Source organism: Giraffa tippelskirchi, chromosome 4 (genome assembly GCF_054371585.1).
Source record: "Giraffa tippelskirchi isolate mGirTip1 chromosome 4, T2T-mGirTip1v1.2.pri, whole genome shotgun sequence".
NCBI classification, from domain to species: Eukaryota; Metazoa; Chordata; class Mammalia; order Artiodactyla; family Giraffidae; genus Giraffa; species Giraffa tippelskirchi.
In genome coordinates this window covers 133,369,068-133,391,252 of record NC_137278.1, presented here as the reverse complement: position 1 = coordinate 133,391,252, position 22,185 = coordinate 133,369,068, and the positions used below count along the sequence as shown (strand labels likewise).

At 47.7% G+C, this 22,185-nt stretch overlaps 2 protein-coding genes and 1 long non-coding RNA gene across 59 annotated transcripts in view; 2 read left to right on the top strand and 1 right to left on the bottom strand.

Annotated features, from left to right (window-relative positions):
* PFKM (phosphofructokinase, muscle) overlaps positions 1–13,311 on the top strand; it is a 43,973-nt gene extending 30,662 nt beyond the window's left edge. For 45 of the 50 annotated variants that reach the window (XM_081589001.1, XM_081588989.1, XM_081589002.1 and 42 more), the window contains 19 exons: positions 1,423–1,612; positions 1,834–1,999; positions 2,695–2,739; positions 3,190–3,298; positions 3,413–3,508; positions 3,741–3,833; positions 4,373–4,498; positions 5,584–5,648; positions 6,214–6,277; positions 7,012–7,161; positions 8,226–8,296; positions 8,625–8,712; positions 8,802–8,954; positions 9,426–9,590; positions 10,534–10,595; positions 10,825–10,936; positions 12,244–12,343; positions 12,423–12,528; positions 12,770–13,311. In XM_081589001.1, coding sequence (XP_081445127.1) covers positions 1,423–1,612; positions 1,834–1,999; positions 2,695–2,739; positions 3,190–3,298; positions 3,413–3,508; positions 3,741–3,833; positions 4,373–4,498; positions 5,584–5,648; positions 6,214–6,277; positions 7,012–7,161; positions 8,226–8,296; positions 8,625–8,712; positions 8,802–8,954; positions 9,426–9,590; positions 10,534–10,595; positions 10,825–10,936; positions 12,244–12,343; positions 12,423–12,528; positions 12,770–12,914 — 2,106 coding nt within the window. In that variant the 3' untranslated portion in view covers positions 12,915–13,311. Of the gene's footprint in view, positions 1–1,398; positions 1,613–1,833; positions 2,000–2,694; positions 2,740–3,189; positions 3,299–3,412; positions 3,509–3,740; positions 3,834–4,372; positions 4,499–5,583; positions 5,649–6,213; positions 6,284–7,011; positions 7,162–8,225; positions 8,297–8,624; positions 8,713–8,801; positions 8,955–9,425; positions 9,591–10,533; positions 10,596–10,824; positions 10,937–12,243; positions 12,344–12,422; positions 12,529–12,769 lie in introns of all 50 variants that reach the window. The other 5 variants (XM_081589008.1, XM_081589009.1, XM_081589010.1 and 2 more) reach the window with 2 other exon arrangements.
* Positions 13,312–14,448: 1,137 nt separating this feature from the next.
* ASB8 (ankyrin repeat and SOCS box containing 8) overlaps positions 14,449–22,185 on the bottom strand; it is a 35,645-nt gene continuing 27,908 nt past the window's right edge. For 3 of the 8 annotated variants that reach the window (XM_081589087.1, XM_081589085.1, XM_081589090.1), the window contains exons 2-4: positions 19,726–19,889; positions 18,127–18,231; positions 14,449–16,244 (exon numbers count right to left, since the gene is read on the bottom strand). In XM_081589087.1, the coding sequence (XP_081445213.1) occupies positions 15,612–16,244; positions 18,127–18,231; positions 19,726–19,854 (867 nt within the window). In that variant the 5' untranslated portion in view covers positions 19,855–19,889 and the 3' untranslated portion in view covers positions 14,449–15,611. Of the gene's footprint in view, positions 16,245–18,126; positions 18,232–19,725; positions 19,890–20,469; positions 22,157–22,185 lie in introns of all 8 variants that reach the window. The other 5 variants (XM_081589089.1, XM_081589084.1, XM_081589088.1 and 2 more) reach the window with 3 other exon arrangements.
* LOC145545194 (uncharacterized) lies at positions 15,525–17,567 on the top strand. The gene is made up of 2 exons (XR_014081938.1): positions 15,525–15,629; positions 17,399–17,567. It is a non-coding gene; the product is annotated as an uncharacterized LOC145545194 (long non-coding RNA).

Genomic DNA, 22,185 nt, shown 5'->3' with positions numbered 1-22,185 from the left:
GGGGCAGGATGTAGGGTTGGGATGTGATCACAGGACGCTTTGTTCTTTATAGAAAGGTCATAGGTAAGACTTGAGGAGCTGGCGTGTAATGGTCCTGCTCTGGGGTCATGGGGAAGGTCAGGCCCTGAAAATAATCTCATCAGGGGACTGGAGCCAGAGCCAAAAGTAGAGCTGAAGTTTGCCAGTCCTCATGTGATGATGATGATGAGGTGACCTGAAACCAGACCTTTTAAGGAAGGAAGGAACCAAGATAGCCTTTTAGAGTTTTAAAAAAACCCTGAGATGATCATGATTGTATCCACAGCCCCTTTTGCTACTTTCTCTAAGTCATTCTATACCCATTTTCTGATTTACTGAAAAATGTACACATTACATTTGTATCCTCATTCTTTACCTCAATCCCCTAAAAAAGTCCATGAGGAGAAATTTAATGAACAGCACTTAGTGAAGATTTTAAACAGGCAATGGCACCTCCATAAAGCAGTCTGAGAATGAGCCAAAATTTTGCATCAATACCCGTGAAAGCATGGATGCCCGGAGTTCATATGATTTGTGAAAACCCTAGGTGCGCTGTCCTCTGTCGGGGTGTCTACAAGCTCCTGGGAGTTTAGGGCTTTCCCTACTCAGAGCTGCTTTTCTGTGAACGCCTGGGTCTTGTGGTCCTCCTGCTGGCACACAGATCTCCATGCGCAAAGGGGAAAGGACTGGCAGTGCTTGGCCCCTGCTGAAGTCACTGCTGCTGCTGCTTACATGTCTAAGATGAGAAAGATGGAGGTCATTTTAGAAGCCTACAGATACGTGTGTATTCCCTAGGTCTCTTTAGGTCAGTCACCATGACAAAGCCTTCAGTGGCATGGGTCCATCTTAACCATCTTCTAAGAAGTGTAGCAGACCGTGGGAACGTGGGAATGACCCCACGATGCCTCAGCCAGCACCATCCCACCTTTCCTTTAGAAGGGACCAGTGGGGAAAAAAATCTCAGTGAACTACAAGGAGGTGAAAAACAGGGAAAGTTCCATGTAGGCTCATGCAAATCAAGCTGAAAATCAAGATAAAGTGAATAACCTTGAATGTAGCCAAAGAAGCTAGCTAGGCAAATGAAATAGAAACGCGTCAAAGGCAATTGAGACTCACATGTCTTCCACTAATGGCTGAGCTTGTACAATTAGACAACAGACTTAAACATCAGTATTCATGACTCTGGAGTTTGAAACTCATGTGAATTTCATTAACCCTCTTCATGAAGAATAAAACTTTAAAACCACACACACACACACACACGAAGGGGCCAGTGACTCTTCAGGATATCAGGGAACTTCCTAGGGAGCCATGTGGTGATGTTGGGATGGGGGAATCCTAGCCTGTTGAGCCGAAATTTGGCCTTTGTCACCTGGGGAGCTGACTCCTACCTCTTCCCCAAAGGGAGGCACGGTGATTGGAAGCGCCCGGTGCAAGGACTTTAGGGAACGGGAAGGCCGGCTCCGAGCTGCCCACAACCTGGTAAAGCGTGGGATCACCAACCTGTGTGTCATTGGGGGAGACGGCAGCCTCACTGGGGCCGACACCTTCCGCTCTGAGTGGAGTGACTTGCTGAGTGAACTCCAGAAATCCGGTAAGCCGCTGCTCTGTCAGTGTGGTTTTTGCGCATGTGCACACCACGCCCTTCCGCTCACGGGAGGAAGTTGTTGCCCAGACGCAGAGGGCAGTCTTTGCCCTCCTCTTTCTGCCATTGTTGACAATTGCCATGGACTGCAGCCCCTGCCCTCTCCAGTCATCTCCTTCCTGGCATTGGGGACCTCACCCAGGGTCCCCTGCTTTGCTTCTCATCATCAGACAAGATCACAGCAGAGGAGGCTACCAAGTCCAGCTACCTGAACATCGTGGGCCTGGTTGGCTCAATTGACAATGACTTCTGTGGCACTGATATGACCATTGGCACTGACTCTGCCCTGCACCGGATCATAGAAATTGTAGATGCCATCACTACTACCGCTCAGAGGTGAGGGCCCAGGAGGAAGCGGTGTGGGAGGATGGAGCTGAAACAGATAAGCTGGCTGAGGACTAGAAAAGATGAAAGTGCTTGAGCTGTGGTACTATAGTGATCAGTTTTCTGGGGACTAGAACACTGTTTTTAACTAAGAATTATCCCTAGAGCACTTAATTTTACTGCTCTGTAAATACCATAAGACTCACCCCGGCCACTGGCTCCTCACACGTGTTGCTCTCCAGGCTTTAATACCTGTGGGGTCTCCTAAATGACTAAGACAATTCCAGGGCCCCCCAAACCGTTCCAGCCATATCACAGAGATCGTAGAGGCCATCATGCCACAGGTCAGATGGGAGGGACTCAGGAAGAATGGGGATAGAGAGGGGTGGCAGTCTCCCAAGGGTGATCCTGGAGGATTCTAGGTCAATTGAGTCCTCTGTCCACTTTTCCCTTTGCTCCTTCCTTTCTTGGTCCCTCCTTCCCAGACACAGTGCCTCAGTACTGACACCATTTCTGCAGTGCTATCTCAGGCTTGGGAAGGACACCCTGTGGCTAAAGTGATTCCCCTGGGTCTTCCAGGTCTCTCAGAAGGCCCACAGCATAAACATATACCAAAGATAGGTTCCTGGGCCTTGATATGGGTTGGGAACCTGCAGGTCTGGCCATAGGAACATTTGGACTGTGTAAGCCCTGTGTCTCTCTTGCAGCCACCAGAGGACCTTTGTGTTGGAGGTGATGGGCCGGCACTGTGGGTAAGACTGCCCCCACCGTCTTAACTCATTTATTCTGTGTGCTAGCAATAGCCCTTTCCTCTTCTCCGGAGACCTGGGGGGCTCCCAGTGGGGGCAGATCAGGAGGTCTACACACTTCTCTCATGTGGCCACCTTTCCTCATCCCCACCCACCTCCCTTACACACCCACATGTGCACATGTGTGTGCCATGCACACATGCAGTGTGAAAGAGCAGACAGTGCTCTGAGACTGGGAGCCATTGAGGCAGGTGAGTGTGAATAGAAGGGCCTCTTGAGGGGCAGAACCTCACTGAGTAACTGTCTCGGTGGGGCTCCTGCCATCACCCCAAGGGTGAAATGGGGGCTCCTCAGACCTTTCACCTCCAATGGGACTAGATGGCCTTGTCGGGAACGGGGGAGGCTGGCTGTGATCTGTAGCTCCTGCCGTGACACTACTGGCTCTCATCTCAGATACCTGGCCCTTGTCACTTCCCTCTCCTGTGGGGCCGACTGGGTCTTTATTCCCGAGTGTCCACCAGATGACGACTGGGAGGAACACCTTTGTCGCCGGCTCAGTGAGGTACTGGCACTTTGTCTTGCCCTTTGAAAATCCCCTTGCCCTGTTCCACTGCTGATGGCTTTCCTGTCCATCAGTTTCATGACACTGACCATTTTGCCCTTTGTTCTCAACCAGACAAGGAACCGTGGTTCTCGTCTCAACATCATCATCGTAGCTGAGGGTGCGATTGACAAGAATGGGAAACCAATCACCTCTGAAGACATCAAAAACGTTAGTATGGATGGAGCCAGAGGGACCGTGACACCTTACCAGCCCCGGCCCATTGCCCAGTAGTTTGCGAGTCTCCCCTTAGTTCTTGTGTACATCTCTCCCCAGGTGCCCAGCCCCCTGGTTTCCTCCCACCCAGGAATCGTTGCAAGATAAGAGGCTGAGTCATCCTTGGTTTATCTGGGTTCCTGCTTGATTCCTCTCCTTGACTCTGTCTCTCTCTCTGTCCCTTCAGCTGGTGGTTAAGCGTCTGGGATATGACACCCGGGTCACCGTCTTGGGGCACGTGCAGCGGGGTGGGACGCCATCGGCCTTTGACAGAATCCTGGTAAGTCATGGGGCTCTGTGGAACCCTCAACTTGCTGTCCTTCCCCAGCACAGGGGCTTCAACCATTGCTCACACTGCTCCGTCACCAGCCTCTGGACTGTGGGCCTTGACCCATTGCCATATGCTCAACAGTTCTCTTGTTGCAAAAAATGATGGGAGACTCTATGCTTCATTAGGGTCGAATTATCTTACAGCATGAGTGAAAGGTTAAGATCTAACCTTAGACACTCAGTTTGTACCCCCTATCCTACTTTCATCAAGAAGGGAATCTTACTCAGCCCCAGTAATCCTCTTGATAACTATAATGGATATGGTTCCCTGGAACCAGGAAGAATCCTTAGGGGCTCTTCTGGCAAAAGGAGGAAGCATCATCAAGCTTTAGATGAAATGTGGGTGAGAAGGTAAACCCCAGTGAGTTCTTGGCTGTAGTCTTTAAATGTGGAACTCAGCTCGTAATTTGAAAAGGGCCTCGAATGACCAGGTCCTCCAGGCTGAGACCAGATGGGAGGCTTGGACCAGAGTGGCTTTGCTTCCTGCAGGGCAGCAGGATGGGTGTGGAAGCAGTAATGGCGCTTTTGGAGGGGACCCCGGACACCCCAGCCTGTGTGGTGAGCCTCTCTGGTAACCAGGCTGTGCGCCTGCCCCTCATGGAGTGTGTCCAGGTGGTAAGTGCTGACCCCAACCCACCTTCTAGCCCCCAGCCCCTGTCCGTGTGAGATCTGATTGGGAGAGAGAGTAGCTTCCGGGGCTGCCAAGGCAGGTGCAGGTGGGGAGGCTGTGTGCCACAGGAAGGAACACGAGGGGAAGGCACTCGGGGGGCTCTGTGCAGGAGCTGTCCCCTCTCCAAGCCTCAGTTTCCCCATCTGACAGATGTTCCTAAAGAAGATGCAGACCACTACATCCTACCTAATGAGACCCAATATCTCCTAATATCCAACCTCAGGAGACCAAACCTTATTAAAAACGGGAATATTATCAAGATATGGCTGGATGGCTCATCCCTTACTCTGATTTCTCCCTTGAACCATCACGAGGTTACTGATAAGTATTCACCTTGAGTGTGAGTGTAAGGATTGGAGAGAAGATGTGTAAGTGGTCTGGAAGATGCTGAGTGCTCAGGAAATATGGCTCTAATTATAGAGGAATCGCTCCTTTGATACTACAGAGCAGATGCAGTGGCTGGGAGCTGAGGTGTCAGGTTGCCTCTCAGGCCTGGCTCCCCAGCTCCTGAATGCTTCTCTCTGAGACTCGGAGTCTTAATGACCTACAGGCCAGACAAGCTCCAGCCTTGCCTGGAACCGTATCTCTGAAAGCCCCCCAGCTAAAGCACTGGCTCACAGAGCAGAAAGCAGTAGTTGGGAAGCATGGGGCAGGGATCAGACTTTCTTCCTAAGTGGTCATCTGCAGATGACCAGTCTTAATTTTCTTATTAGCTTAGAGGCCACCGTGAGGCTGGAGCCCTGGGTGTAGAATGGAGGGAGAGGCTATGTTATTTGTGTGTGCTCTGCCATCCTGCACATCTTCTAGTAAATAGAGCATAGATTTAGCCCTTTTCTTCTGCTGCTTGTTACTCAGAAAATTAAGGAAAAACACAGACACGTCTCCTGTGAAAGTCTGTTGGGGAGTGGGTACTGGATGGGCAGGGTCCAGTCACAAGCCCAGAGCCAGGCAGAGTCTCTGTGTGGGATGGGAACCCAGCTGTGTGCGGAATCCTGCCCTGATTCTGACTGTTGCCCTTCTCCTCCCTCAGACCAAGGACGTGACCAGGGCCATGGATGAGAGGAAATTCGATGAAGCCATGAAGCTGAGGGGCCGGTGAGGAAATGACCAGGAGTTCGCTAGCCACAGAAATCAGATGTCAGAATGAAGCCAAAAATCGATGTAGCCCAGACCCAACATAGGAGCTTCTGTTTTCTTTTCTTCTTATTGTCTGTGAAACAGTTTTCTTCCCCAAGAGAACTAATGGTGAGGTGGCCAGGAGGCTTGGTTCACCCCCGGGATTCTTTCCCTGGCCTTAGCTTTTCACAGTTTGTTATTGCTGTATGTGGACCCAGCTAGATCATGAGGGTCTCTAGGCAAGGGGGGGGCAGTGCTCAAGGGTGTTTGGTGAGTTTATGGCCTTGTTATACCCACCTGCTCCCCGCGCCCCACCAATCCTTGCTCAGGCTCCACTCCTGTCCTTGGAGGCTTGCTCTATGGAACTTCAGGCTGGTTTATACCCACCTACCCCCAGCCCCCAATCCCTGCTCAGGCTCCACTCATGTCCTTGGAGGCTTGCCCTGTGGAACTTCACACTGGGAACAGAACTGCAGACCAGATCCCCTTGGCTGCTGGCCTTGGGGAATGGTCTGAAAACACTGCTGTCTCTCTCCTTTTTTAGGAGTTTCATGAACAACTGGGAGGTATACAAGCTTCTGGCTCACGTCAGACCCCCAGTGTCTAAGGTACTGGCAAGTTGCTGTCTCCCCTTCCCCCTCTTTCTCCCTCATCCTCCCATTATGAAGTGCTCCCCTCAATCCACTCAGCCTTCAGCCTTGGTAACTTCTTTGCCTGCCTGTGTCTTCAGTGCTGAGACCTGGACACCACTAAGTTAATTTTCTCTCACCCCAGATACAAGCCTATGTTCTTAGCCTGCCCTGGATGTCTTGAACCCAAGACACACATCCACTTCAGGGCTGTAAGATAGCATGCAAGGAAGGGGAAAGAAGCTCATGTGTTATTTCTCTGGGCCAATCTGAAATAATCACATCTAAGTGTATTTGAGCCATCTCTTCCGTTGGTGTAGTGGTTCTTAATATGTTATCTACACTAGCATGATCTGAGTTGCTTATTAAACATGCATATTCCCACCCTCCGAGGGAGATCACACCAGGGGTGGGCCAGGAATATGCAGGTTTAATAAGCTCCCTCGGTGGATCTGATACAGCAGGTGGTCCAAGGATTCTACTTTGAGCAACACTGCTCTGGAGGGTCTCGTGTTCATTGTGCACTGATGTCTGGGATCGGGACTGCAGCTTTATTGATCTGTGGTGAAGACTTCTGGTTCCCTGCTGTGGAGGAAGGGGCAGACTGTGCTAGCATTCCCTGGGGGAGGGATGTGCCATCAGGACCGTGAGGGACTCAGAGGCCAGCTCCCCTCACTGACCTGTCCCTTCTCCCTCTCCACTTCCTTCCGTAGAGTGGCTCCTACACGGTGGCCGTGATGAATGTGGGAGCGCCGGCCGCAGGCATGAATGCCGCCGTCCGCTCCACTGTGAGAATTGGCCTCATCCAGGGCAACCGAGTACTGGTGGTGCACGATGGCTTCGAGGGCCTGGCCAAGGGTCAGGTAAGGAGGGCGCTTGCTGTGGGACAAGGAGCAGTTGTGCAGAGGAGACATGTAGCAGCTGACCTGTCTGTTCTCTTATGTTCCTCCGTCCCTCACAACCTTTTTCTTGGGGTTCAAGCAGAAGTAGATACAGTAGTCCCCCCTTTTTTGCAGGGGACAAATCCCCAGTGGATACCTGAAACTGTGATAGCACCAAACCGTATATACGGTATAGTTGATCCTTGAACAACTTGGATTTGAACTGCGTGGGCCCACTTACACGCAGAATTTTTTTTTTCAATTTGGCTGTGACACACATCTTCCATGATCTTAGTTCCTCATCCAGGGATTGAATCTGGGCCCATGACAGTGAAGGTACTAAGTCCTAACTGGACATCTAGGCAACTCCCCAGAACTTTTCAATAGCAAGCACTGTGGTACTATATGATCCAGGGTTGGTTGAACCCATGGATACAGAGCAGTGGATATTAAGAGCCGACTGTAAATTTACACGTGCATTTTTGACTCTGTGGAGGGTGGGCACCCCCACCCCCATGTGTTCAGGGGTCAGCTGTGTACTACATGTTTTCCCTATACTAACAGGCAGGTAGTGTATCCAGTGTGGGCACACTGGACAAAGGGATGAGTCACGTCTCAGGTGGGATGAAGCAGAATGGTGCAAAATTTCATCACGCTACTTAGAACACACAATTTAAAACTTAGGAATTGTTTATTTCTGGAATTTTCGACTCAGTATTTTTGGGCCAAGGTTGACGATGGGTAACTGAGAGCTTGGAAAGTGGGATCGCAGATAAAGGGGAGCTACTGTATTTAATTTTATGGCAGTGGGAAGAGGCAGGAGGCACTGAAATGAGCCCTTTGCAAAATATGTGTCTGATATAATTCTCTATCCCAGAGTTCAGCACAGGGCCCGGTGTAAGATTTGTGAGTGAGCCATAAGGGTGGAGGATGTTCAGTGAGGTGGGAGAAGCCGGTGCCTGGCACAGCTCTGCCAAGGGGATGGGCTCAGGGTTCAAGCAGTGGTGTCAGACCACGATGCAGACCTGTGTGACCTTTCCCTGCAGATCGAGGAAGCTGGATGGAGCTACGTTGGGGGCTGGACTGGCCAAGGTGGTTCTAAACTTGGGACTAAAAGGTGAGTGGCATTCCAGGATTACCTCCACCTAGTCACCCTAAAGGCAGCCCTTGCACGTGGGCGTCAGTTCATTTAGTTGGGGTCCGCCGAGACCAGTGGTGTCGTCTGGGTCCTCAGAGGGCAGACGTGTCCATTCAGACATCCATTAGCAGCTCTGGCGACTCAGAGCCCCAGCGTGTGTCCTTGGATGGGGTGAGAAGTGGAGTAGGAAGGGGGCACAAATTAAGAAATTATAAACACAGTGCCTTCTAACTCTCGCTTTTCTCTCCCTCGATTTTGCTGTCTCTTCCCCCAATTCTATTCCCCTTCCCTCACCCCAATCAACTAGGACTCTACCCAAGAAGAGCTTCGAACAGATCAGTGCCAACATCACTAAGTTTAATATTCAGGGCCTTGTCATTATCGGGGGCTTTGAGGTGAGCGTCCCTGCCATTTCTTCCTCTCCTCCTGCCCCCGCTCCTGCCTTCTCCCCCTCATTCCTGCCCCCGTGGCTCTGTCTTCTCAGGCTTACACGGGGGGCCTGGAGCTGATGGAGGGCAGGAAGCAGTATGATGAGCTCTGCATCCCCTTCGTGGTCATCCCTGCCACGGTCTCCAACAACGTGCCCGGCTCGGACTTCAGCGTGGGGGCTGACACTGCCCTCAACACCATCTGCATGGTGAGGGTCCCTGCGGCTTCCCAGCCTCTGGCTGGGATTCCAGTCCCTGGACCGAGTCTGGGCTAGGAAGTGAGCCACTTGATTTGTACCAGCCAAGTGGCAGTGTGAGAAGAATACTTCTCAAGCTCTGCATTTGCCCACACTGTGCTTAACATGTTGTGTCCATTCTCCTCGGTGTGAGTCCTCTAGCCTAGACTCTGCACACCAAGTGATTTTTCCTTTCTGAGGTCCTACATCCTAGTTCCCCTAGTCCAAGCACAGAAAGGGTAGGAACAACTTCCTTCTGGGGGAGGAGGTCCGCACTGCACTTGCCAGACGTGCCTGCCATCCTTGTTGGCGAGAACTGGAGGGGGCGCTGGGGCCCTGCTGGCCTGGGGGGACATTGCTCCGGAGTCGGGTGATGTTGGGGCCAGAGGAGTGACAAGAGTCACATCCCTGACCCTGTCTTTCTCTGACCTGTTGTCTTTGCAGACGTGTGACCGCATCAAGCAGTCAGCGGCAGGCACCAAGCGCCGTGTGTTTATCATTGAAACGATGGGCGGCTATTGTGGCTACCTGGCCACCATGGCAGGCCTGGCAGCCGGGGCTGATGCTGCGTATATTTTTGAGGAGCCCTTCACCATTCGAGACCTGCAGGTAGACGGCTGCCCAGAGCTTGTTAGGAGGCTCTCCCCTGCCCCGTTGGTTCCCATGTCCCCACGGCGACCTAAGCTGTGAGAGCTTAAGGCAAGGACAGAGCTGATGGTCTGTGGAGTCCTAGGAAGAGCACCGGGCAGGCGTGCTGTGGTGTGACATTCTGTATGTGGTGCCACTCCTGTTGGAGCGTTCATTTGAAGGGTGGCTGCAGCTAAGCCCTTTATGTGCTTTTTTTGCATTTTATTTTCACAACAGCCATGCATGGGAGGTATTATCTCCATATTACAGATGAGCAAGGTTCAGTGAGGTTATAAAACTTTTCTAAACTTTGAGTAGGTGGCTTAACTGATTGAAAAAGTCATGTCCCCCCTACTTCAGATTTTCCTTGGTACCAAACGGACCCCTAACTGCATTTTTGAGGGGATTCCCTTATGATCCTCATTTCTAAGATCTTCGTTCAGTGGAGCCACAGAGAGGAGGGTGTCAGGCTGCGCGGAACTCACTACTCCAAGGGCCCAGCCATCAGTGGAGGGTGACCCTCTCCCTCCTTCACCCTCGACTCAAAGCCTAGATGGGGGTGTTTTCTCTGCAGTGAGTCGCTGCTGTACACGAACACCACCCATTTAGAGACCAACACCAAGAGCAGGGTTGGCTCTTTGAGGGTGCAAGAACTGAAACCCCTAGAAAGGGAGATCGGGACGGGGTGGAAAGGACCTTCAAACTGACAGTGACCACGCTCTCTCCAGCTTTCCCTCTGCCTGCCCTGCTCATCTCAGCTGGGTCTTCGCTTATCTGTCTGTATTGACCTTCTTAAAGGGATTAGGTGCGGGTCAGCCCTGAGCTGTCAGCAACCCTCCCTCCTCATGTCCCTCTCCTTCCTGTAGAGGCCTGCTCAGCTGTGTCCATGCTCAGCTGGGTTTAGGATTTTCCATTTCATTTTCAGGTGAATGTGGAACATCTGGTACAAAAGATGAAAACAACTGTGAAGAGAGGCCTGGTGTTAAGGTACCTCATCCCTGGTTTGCTCCTGAGGGAAGAGGAGCAGCAGTCAGGCTTTGGCCCTGGTCAGACTGCATCCCTGGCTGGCACACCCTGTGGTGTCTGTGGATACAGAGTGGGAGAGCCTGGGCCACGGGAGGAGATGGAACTGGGAGAGACAAAGTCCACAGAGCTTGGAGAAGGCAGGGGGAGGGAGGGGGCCAGCGCCCGGCACAGGCTTCCATCTCTCCTGCAGGAACGAGAAGTGCAATGAGAACTACACCACTGACTTCATCTTCAACCTGTACTCTGAGGAGGGGAAGGGCATCTTCGACAGCAGGAAGAACGTGCTGGGCCACATGCAGCAGGTGGGGCAGACACACCATGCTATCACCAGACGGCCATAGAAAACCCCCACCTAGCAGCCAGAGTCTCCCACTGGCCTCCCACCTTCCGGAGGCTGTTGGGGCCACCACAGCACGGGCCTGCAGGCTCTGCAGTCACAGAATCACAAGTCTTTACCTTGGAAATGGCCTGAGAGATTCTGTGGTTCATCCTCTTTATTGAGGGCGGAGTTTCTCCACCTTGGCACTCTTGCCATTTTGAGCTGGAAAATTTTTTGTGGTTGTTCTGTGTGTCGTAGGATGGCTTAGCACCTCCAGACTCTACTCACTAGATGCCCTCACTAGTAGCATGCCCTCCCTACTTGTGCGACTGAAAAAAAGTCTCTAGACATTACCAAATGTCCCCTGGGGGGGCCCAGGTCATCTCCAGTTGAGAACCACTGCTTCAGATGAAGAAAATGAGGCTCAGATAGAAGTAATTTTCCCAGAGCCACTAATCAGGCTTGAGTGAGGCCAAGATGAGCTGGCCCAGTGCTTTCCCCACACACCACGCTGCCTTCATGGGCACCCTGTGAGATGAGTGCAGGCACCTTGCCAGGGTTGGGCTCTGTCTCCGCTCACTAGGGTTTCCAGGGGAAAGGAATCCGCATCCAAGGCAGGCCTTGCTCACAGATGCTGCTAGTGGTCTGAGACCTGCCCCATCCCAAACCTTCCTTGCTGATGCTGCTTAAGTGTTGACCTCTGACCTTTCTGTACCCACAGATGAATTCACATTATCTGTTTGAATGGGCTTATCAGCTCCTGAAGGAATGGGGTACTATTGGATAAAGTATGAAGACCTCTTTTCTGTTTTTCCTTCCTTCCCATTTTCCCACTTACTTTTGCTTTGTTCAGAGAAACTGCATCATGTTTTATGTTATTCTGAGGTGCTACCAAGGCACCCAAATTAGGTCACAAGGAACACTTGTTCATCAATGGTGACTGACAAAAGCTGCTAGGCTAGTGAAGGGCAGGGAGCTGACCGAGAGGCCAGTAAAATTAGGAGTAAATGAACAGGGTCATGCAGCCATGGAGCTAGAAGAGGCAACTGGGAAACCAAGCATCCCCTCATACTAATTACTTCTAGAGCTGATAAACTGCCAGACGTGCCAGCCCAGCTTGCCCAGGTTCCCTGCCCGGTTTCAGGATTTCCTTTCATAGTGAAGACTTCTGGATTCCTGTTTCTGGTTATAAACCTGAGACCCATCCTTTCATTTTTCTCTGTGTATTAGCATGTCTTTGCCACTTCATTAGAGTCCTGCCCCTTGTAATTTTTATCACTCTTTTTCCAGGGTGGGAGCCCAACTCCATTCGACAGGAATTTTGCCACTAAGATGGGTGCAAAGGCTATGAACTGGATGTCAGGGAAAATCAAAGAGAGTTACCGTAAAGGTAGGTGGGGTAAGAGGGTGAGCCGCTTTCTCAGAGGCTGGTTCCCAGCATAGAAGCTGACTGACTATCCCTGTTGCAGGGCGGATCTTTGCCAATACCCCAGACTCGGGCTGTGTTCTGGGGATGCGTAAGAGGGCCCTGGTCTTCCAACCAGTGACTGAGTTGAAGGAACAGACGGATTTTGAGTGAGTACATCTGCTTCTTGGGGTGGTTCCCTCCCCAGTAGTTGCTGAGATCTACTCTTCCCAGGCTGTTCATGTCTTCAGTCCTTTTTTCTTAGGATTAACACCTGTAGTCATACCTACTTCAGATCTGATGCTCAGGTCCCAAATTCAGCCTCTGCTGCTCCACTTCTTCCCATAGCCTCGGATAGAAGTCAATCAGGGTGCTGAAGATTAAATCATCATCTACCTCGTTCCTCTGTAGGCACCGCATCCCCAAGGAACAGTGGTGGCTGAAGCTGAGGCCCATCCTCAAGATCCTCGCCAAGTACGAGATTGACTTGGATACCTCAGAGCACGCCCACCTGGAGCATATCAGTCGGAAGCGGTCCGGAGAAGCTAACGTCTAAGCCTCTTTGCAAAGAGAGGAACGGATTGTCTGATCATGGTCAGCTCACCCCAACAGATCCAAGTCCATGTATTCTCACGTGTTTCAGCGCATTTTCCATTAGGTTTCCTTTTACTCTGTAACTGCAGCCATGGTCAGCTCTAGCCAGGGAGCTGGGGCAGGGGCCGTAAGTGGAAGCCCCCTGCACGTAGAATTTCTCCTGACTTCTACCCTGGCTTCCTGTGTCACACAAGGCTGGACTCCTCTAGTACTACTGCTCGATTTCAGTTACTTGGTTAGAATTTTCCTAAAAATAAGCTTTATTTATTTCTTTGTGATAACAAAGTCATGGTTCCTCTACTACTGTCACGACAGTGACACACCATAACTACACTAATAAATGCCAACTGGTCACTGTGCTTTGGATTCTCCTCTTATCATCTTCACAAGTGCATTCCTGTCAGCCCCAAGCAATGGACTCTGCCCAGACGGACACCTGGGAAAAGGCAGCCCATGTGCTAACCCCATGTACTTCTATTTTTGGGCTCTCTTGGCTCTGTACGCAGGGTCCCAGAACGCAGGACACCATCCTCACCCTCATCCCACAAGCAGTCCCTCCCACATCCTCTGTAGCCAAGGACACTCCCATCTTCCCTAAGCATAAAGTTTATGTTTTACCTCTTGATCATACACCCATTACCCAGCTTTACTTTTTTTCCAGCCATTCCCTAATCTCTACTTCGACAATCCAGGGTTCTTCCTTCTCAACTTTTTCCCCTGTGCTCCTTTCTGGATGAAAGTCAGACTCCATCCCAGTGGGGTGACATGTACGTTTTGAATGCTTGGAAAACAGACATTCAATTCTGGACCTAGTTTGGTGGGTTGGTTGAAATACTGCTTTGGAAAACCATGAGATCTTGTTCAGCTGTTTGTTTTCTGTTCCACACTTCCTCATTAGCAAGTACCCATGTAATACAGTTGGTCCTCAGGACTGGGTCTACATACTGTGTCCTGAACTGATGGGATGCTTCCCTGTCAATGAGAGGCTTGAGATTAGTCTCCAAGAATCAGATCCTGGCTCTTGGCACAAGCATACTTATCTCTCCCACTAACACAGCTTCTTCACTTGCTTGCTGAAGCAGGAAGGAGGTTTGGGGTTTTTCAAGGAACAGAGGGAAGGATTATCTAATACTTCACTTTTGCTGTCTCTCCAAAGTATAACTGCTACCCCCCTAGAAACAGCTCTAAAAAATGACTGAGAAGTCTTGTCAGAGTCCAACATTAATTAAAGCAGCCAAATGTTCTTTGTACGGTTCTTTAAGGGGAAGAGAAATTAATAAATATCAAGCACTGTTATCACTGATTCTTCAAAACAGCCTATGAAGGTGGTGTGACAGCCTCAGAGATGAGGAGACACTGGGGCTCAGGGCGATAATGTTGAGAAAAGTAGGAACAGCAGAAATTTCCAAACTTGCTTTTAGACCTTTTTATTTCCTTTTTTTTTTTTCTTACGTGAGCAAAGAACACCAATAACAAAAGGACAAAAGCAGACATACTTTTTCAAATTAGCTGTGTCAGCAGATTCTGTTCATTTTTATTTAATAGTTCCCAATCAGTTAAAAAAAAAAGTTTCACATTTGCATAAAGTCATCTAGAATCAACAACTTGATCTAGTTTAGGAACATGAAGAGGAAGAGTACTTAGACTAAGTATTGTTCACTAAAACAGATCTCTTTTGGGTAGGCGGGTCATCTCAGAGGAAGCTCGTACAAGTGCTCTTCCCCCACTCCCCAACTCCACCCACACCACCAATGTCTTCTTGTGTAGATCAGTAAAAAGTAAAGTTTCCAAAACAACTGAAAACAAACTCCAAACTCTTAGCAGAGTGAATGAAAGACCCATGAGAAAAGGCAACCCAGCCCACGTCCTCCCCTGCTAGAGCAGACACCTCCCTCTATGGTGGGCGCAGGAAGAGCCTGTCAAGCCCACTAGCACAAACTGGCTGTCAGGAAGAGAAAGAACTGCATTCGAAGAAAAGTTCCTAGGACTGCTTAGAACCTCCTATCTTCTACTACATGGAGAGCAGCAAGATAATCTTTCTAAAATAACATTGCTGAACTACTGTAAGCCTTGGGCACACTCATGGAAAAGCAGCAAAAACTGCCCTTCCCTTCAGTGGTGAGAAGGGGCCAGTCCCTTTTGAATGCCCAGGGATGATTCTAGGGACATCCGGCCCAGTTCTGAACCTGTGCGCCATCTGAGGTGGTAGAATCTTCATCTTTGGGCTGCAGCTGTTAGCTGGAATTTTCTTAAACTTCTTTGCAGATCAATTAAAATGTTTCTAGAGGGATTCTTCCAAAAGTTAATCATGTTCCCAAAGGCAAACCAAATGCACATGCTATAAATACTCTTCATCTGCCCAGAGAAATTCAGTCTCACTGTTGATTTCTTTCCCTAATGAGGGTTGGGGAGACCTCTTCCTTTGCAGGGTGCAATATAAAAGGCCCAGGAAGCAAGAAACAGAAACAAAAGTGAGGGACATTTCTTTGTTTGTTTGCTTGGTTTGGGGAAGGGAGGTGATGTGAAGGTTACTGTTGTGACATGTTGCCTTGAAATATAAACCACTCAACAGGAACAACTGCTTTTCCTGTTTTCCAAGACAGACGGTGCTGCAGGGCAAAACCTTATGCAGAGTTGCCGGCCTGACGTCTCCTCCGGGCTATTCTACGAGTAACAGGTATTCCTTCAGAGAAGCTGGGAGAGGAAGGCCCTTGACGGCATCCGGCAGATACTGGAGTCCCAGACTCCGGCGCACAGCATAGCGAGAGAGTGTTTTTAGAGTCCCTGGGGCTGAGCACAGAACAGTCAGCTTTTCACACAGCTGCTGGTCTTTGGCCACTTCTCGTGGCATGGTGCCATTTTTCCTTAATTCAAAGTGTCCAACAGCTCTGTGGAGGAGCTCAAAGCAAGAGTCCTCTTTCTCTGTCCCAAGTCCCCTGACTAGCAGAGCCACCAGGCGGGAGATGGGCGTCTGGCCTTTTAGGTTGATGACTCTGACCTCTGCACCATAATCAAGAAGGATGCTGACGCTCTCAAGATTTCCCTTCATGGCAGCCCAGCTGAGCGGGGTGTCATTGTTGTAATCCAGGGCGTTGACAGAGGCCCCGCTCTCTAGGAGGGCCCGCACACACTCAGCATTGTTCTTAAAGGCTGCCCAGTGAAGTGGGGTGTCTCGGTTACCATCCAGTGCATTGGGGTTTGCACCATACTCCAACAGGACCTCCACACAAGCCTCATCTTTCTCAGCTGCGTAGTGGAGGGCTGTTCGGTTGTAACCATCCAGGGCATTCACCTGTGAAGAGGGAGCGACTATATTATAGTGTATGGATGATGGGTGGGCAAAGAGGCTTGCATGTGCCTATCCACTGTCTTTGCTATGTAATTTTTTGAACATGCAGGTCAGCAAGTAATTCCCAGGGAGTTGTGATCAGGATGGAGCTGAGAAGCAAGTAGGAAAACAATAGTCCCCAAACAACCAACACTCTATTATGTCCATTGGTTAGCTGGCCTGCATCATCTAGGATTTTGCTGCCACATTCTTATTTACTGTCCACTAGAACCTCTACCACACAGTAAGGGGGAAGAAACAACATGAAGTCTAAGTCCTTGTAACTACTCTGAAAGACATTTATTGGAAAGCAGCTTGAACATACTGGCCAGAGTAAAGGTTCTGGATTATTCTACTTATCCTGACTCACTCTGTATTCTGTGGCTAATGGCAACCAGACTGAAAAATAATGAAGTCAAGGTTCTGCCCATGTAGCTCTGCTGTGTCTTTTAACCACACAGAGCAGCTCAGAACTATTCATCCAAGTCAGCCCCCTGCAAACATGTTGTGGGGTCATGAGAGAACCTGGAGGAAAGCATGCTGAGGAAAGAGCACAAATCCTCTGATGCTGAAAAGTTGCTGGCTTGCTAAACTCAGCATCTCCTATAATATTTGGAGGCTACAAAGATTTCATTTAAATCCTAGGTTTAAGTAGCGAATTTTCTCCCCCATAAAATGCACTAAAAAAAAAAAACCACCCCTGAAATACTTAACTGAGTTCAATCTTCTATTTAGCTAAAAACTCCCCCCTCACCCCAGGCATAGTCTCACTTTCATCACTGCTATTAATCACTGGCTTTCACTTCAGGGTCACTCACAAAAGTTACGGGATAGTTCATGTCAGGCAGAGAACAGCATGGTTGTGTGGAGGTGGGGATGCTGGGGGCTAGAGCAGTCTTACCCACCAGCATGTCTGGGGCCTGCACACCTGCTTCGTGGCATCTTTGATTCAAATGACTGCCTCAACCTGTGCACCCTGAAGATGCCACAAAAATAGTCAAAACTGCTACTTTATTTATTTAACAAGCACTTACTTAGTATAATAATTACTACATGCTAGTGTTCTAAACAGTTTCAGCCTTATGAAGAACACACCATTTATCATCCTCGTTTTACAGATGGGGAAGCTGATGCAAAGAAAGGTTAAGTAACCTGTTCAAGATCACAAAGCTGGAAGTGACAGAGCTGGAATTCAAATCCATGAAGTCTGGTTCCAGACTCTCTATTCTTTTATTCATTATACTATGCTGCTTCTTGCTAATGCCAATAAAAGTTAATCTATGTTTTTTTTTTATGTTAAGATACATTAGAAAGAAGACAACTCTAGAGTTGTCTGTTTACCATATCTTGGTAAACAGAAAAAAAAGCGAAAACAGAAAAGATATGGTAAAACAGAAAAAAAAGCGAATGGGCAGAAAGAGCACAAGTAACTCAATCCCGAGGAAGGGACTGACCTAGTGACTTATTTTCCAGTGATAGACATGTGAGAAGTGCATGCTGGTGGCAGGTCTCAAGTGGTTTAGATTGAATCAGGGTTAAGGGGACTGAACAGTCAAGAGGATTAAATAGAAATATAAACAACCCCAGAAGGAAGGCTGGGAGATTAAGGGGAGATAAAAATTCCCTCTTCCCGGAGCCACAGTCAGTGTATAAAAGAAAGGCAACAGAGTGAAGTACTTAAGATGATTTGCCATTACATTTTGTTTGAATATTGGCCACACCAAAGTTACCTAGAAGGTGGGAGCAAGAAGGTGGGAAGAGATAGGAGAAGAGACAAAACATTTTAAGGAAGTGTGAAGCCCAAGTTTTAGTGAATTACTGATGTGACAGTGTTAAAAAACATTACCTCAGCTCCCTTTTCCAGCAGTAACTCCACACAGTCAGCATCGGACACCATGCAGGCACAGTGCAGGGGCTTCAGCGTGCCGTGGGTACAGTTTACATCTGCTCCCTACGGACAGAAGGAAACTTCAATTGGTGTGCTCAGCTCTGACTCACCATACAGGACAAGACTCAGATCAATGTCTGGGGCGGGGGTGGGTGGGGAAGGGGTCTAACTCTGACTGTATTGTAAATATACTATCAGCCCCAGTGCCTATTTATATTATTAAATGAAATTACAATGCCAATATCCAAACCAAGAGAATACACTGAAGATGAATGAAAGGAACTGTCGATGCCTTAGATCAAGTCATTAAGTTTCTCCACAAGCTAGCCTGAAAGATGGCCGTGGGGATGGACATCACTAAGGACATAACCTTGTATGTAAAAGCAGTGGAACCTCATCACCAGGCAGGAAAGCTGGAAAAGCAATAGACTTTCTCTGGCTACCATGCTCTGAAAAAGTCAAGAACGCATCTTTCAGACAGAAGCCAGAACTGGCATGCTCTTCTTGCCATCTGACAGATGACCATCACTAACAGTAAGGTCATCTTAATGTTATATATTTGTTTATAAACATATATAGCATATACTTATAAACTAAGTGGCCCCTTGGTATCAGCATTCTCTGCCACCTAGCTCCCACTGGTACTTCTGTTTCATATCTGATGAAGGAGCTGGAGACACCACGGTCTGACCAAAGTCACAGAATGACTCAGCAGCAGAGCTGGAATTAGAAGTGACAAAGTTTCTACTGCTGAGTCTTCTGATACCACTTTTGCTGAGAACAAGCTAATGCTGTCTGACTTTTCTTCTCACAGCTGTGCCACACAACTCTGAGGCAGCTATAGAGCTCTAGGTTGTAAACAGGATTCTAGAGTTGTTTAAAATAATGTATAGAAGTAGCCATCTGGATGCATTCTCTAGAGATTAAAAAAAAAATTACCCTGTAACTTCTCTTCAACAGCAATAATATACAGAAAAGCATCAACATCCTTCCAGAATACTAGCCATTTAACAGAAGTACAGAATAGTAGCAGTTAGACAGCAGACAGTTAAGGTGTTTCCTTAAGTCAAAAATTACCATGCATTTTAGGGATTGATAATCTCTATAGAACTGTAAGTGGTAGCTGTTGTTAGGATAGAAGGCCAGTGATATCTCTCCATGTAATTATTATTATAAACTGCAAGGGTTTGAAAACCACTAATGCTTTGCTTGCCTTCTTCCTCCCTTAGTACAACATGTGTAGAAGAGTTTGAGCTTGCTGGATTCCATATGCACCATACCCAGACAGAGATTTTAGAAAGAGCATGAAACTAGGGTTATCTAGAACATAATTCCCAAAGAAAAATATCATTTGCACAAAGTGAAAGGCAGAAGGGAAGAGAAGCAAAACATATGTTAATGGTCAAGTTAATACATTTTAGAATATTGTAAAAACTGTAAAAACTCCCTGTGATCTTGTGGTGAGTCAGAGCTGCAAATCTTTTATCCATTAGGATTCCCCAGGAACTTTCCCACCTCACCTCCCCAAGGACTCCTGCGTCAGCCCAGCACACTCACCCCTCTGATGAGGTCCTCTACATTGTCGTGTGGGAAGGAGCGAATGGCAGCGATTGTTCGGATTAAGCGCTCTGAGAGAGAGTATTTGCTCTGAATGCTCTGCATAATATACCACATACTGGAACTCATCAAGGCTCAGAGTACGTTCACATGCTCCAAACTGCCTGAAACAAAGATGTTTTAGGCATACACAATACCACTGAGCACACCTGTCCTTAGGGTTAGAGGTTCTCCAAGGCCTTCCCACTACTAAAACCAGATTTCAAAGAGTCAATGACTCATTAATACCATTTTTCCTAATCACAAGGAGAATATGATAGTTGCTGAGGGAGCTGGGTAAACTGGACGAAAGTGTTCTGACCTTGGGAACCCAGGCTCTACTCTCTGACCTCGTCTAGCACAGGACTTCCTCAAAGGCTCCAAGGGAGCTCTTTATGGTTTAAAAAAGACCAAGCCAGGAAAGGGATTCCTGTAAAGGCTAAGGATTTCACAAAACATCTGTTTTCCTCCTCTGAATTATGTGGTCTTTATTATCAGCCTCCTCTTTAGGTTACTTGTTAACGTTTGACCTTGCAGTATAGTTATGTTCATACTGTTTTTCCATCTAAACTGTAATCAATTGGGAGGCAAGATTCTTGTCTTCTACTTTTTTAGACCATCTCAAGCCAGCCACAGAGTCTCACAAAAAGTAGGTATTTAGTAAATAGTGGTTGATTGACTAAAGGTTATAGGAATGATTATTACCTGTGAGAAGAAACAGAACAAATGCATTTATGTTAATGATGACAAGCCATCTGTGAAATAGTTTAAAATGTCTTCAGCAAAGAAAAAAATGAGAAGTTTTTGAGGTGAAATTCTAAAATAAGGAAGGAATGCCAAAGTATAATTACTCTGGGGTCATCTATATAAAATTAGGAAAAAAGTTTAAAAGTTCTGACTAATGATATATGTTTGCAGTTGCAGGAAAACAAGCAGATTTAAGAGTGAAAAATGAATTTAAAAATTTAATAATTGGCCATTTGTGACAACTGAGAAGTAGACCTGAGTTCTGTGTTGGAAGAAGAAAATAATACAATATTGGCTCAGATGATAGAGAATCTGCGGGTCTGGAAGATCCCCTGGAGAAGGGAGCAGCAACCCACTCCAGTATTCTTGCCTAGAGAATTCCATGGACCTGGCAGGCTACAGTCCATGGGGTCATAAAGAGTCAGACACAATTGAGCGACTAACACAACACAATCAAAACAATACTTAAATTCAACTATGATAAAACGTTTTGGCTGTCTAAGAGCCATATACCAGTTGGGGAACATTTAAGATTACAGCAAAGAAGGCGGAGCGTTTCTATGAAAAAGCATATATCAAAAACTGTAAAGAAAACATGGTATGCTCTCTAGGTGTAACCATTTAGGAATCCATGATCCTATCAAACCATAAGCTCCTTGCTGGTAAATACAGCATTATTTTTAATAGTGCCTGGTACATAGCAGGTTCTCAATAAATATTTGTTGAATCAATGTAAAGCTTATTACTTAGGACCCTAGAAAAATTTAAGACTTGCAGTAATTAGACATCTTATGCATATGATGATTACTAAAGGAAAAACACTAAAATTATTTTGGTCATTTCATATTATGTAATTTTTGTGATGGACTCTCCTTATACATTATGTAATAATACTATAAACTCTTCCATCTTGCTACTGGGTAGCCATTTATCTGTTTAAAATATATACAGCATTAATTAATCGAAGTTAAAAATCAATTCATAGATATCAGTGATTCAAATTAGGGTATTCTCCCTACTTTATTAAGAACAAAGCTTATTTATTCTTAATAAATAAGCTTACACACTTGTTTATATGCCTCTCTGAAATTTTCCAAATAGTTTAGACTTGGAATACGTTTTAATCTTTGCAACAGCCATGAAACTCCTCAGAGACAGAGTCTGTATCTTACACTTCTTTGTTGCAAGGAAAAAGGGGAAAAGGTACAGATGCATTTGAGTCAGCGATTCCAAGAACAAAAAGAGCATCCAAAGTGGAAGGCTTAGCCCGAAGTGGTTCTGTTAACCATTTCTGGGTCATGATAATATGAAAAAAAAAAACAAACAAAAAAACCCCTAGACTCTTGCAATCATTTTCGGAGGTCTCTTGGACTCCAGGCTAAGAAATCCTAACTCAGAATACGACCACTAGTCCTCTGTGGCTGCCTCAAAGCTCCTGCTGAAGAGTGAAACTTCGGGGCACGTGGACAACATTCACTGTCAGGAAGGATCACGAAATCTAGACTCGACCTATCGCCAGGCAGCACCCTGTGCAGTTTGACCCTACGTGGCCCCTTTCCTCTGCTGGAGCAGAAAGCTCCCTCTCTCCCATTTTCTTCCACTTCGGATCCGAAGAAAACACCAAGGGGGTTTTCTTAATGAGAAGCTAGAAGCAAAGGAGGGGAGAGGCGACCT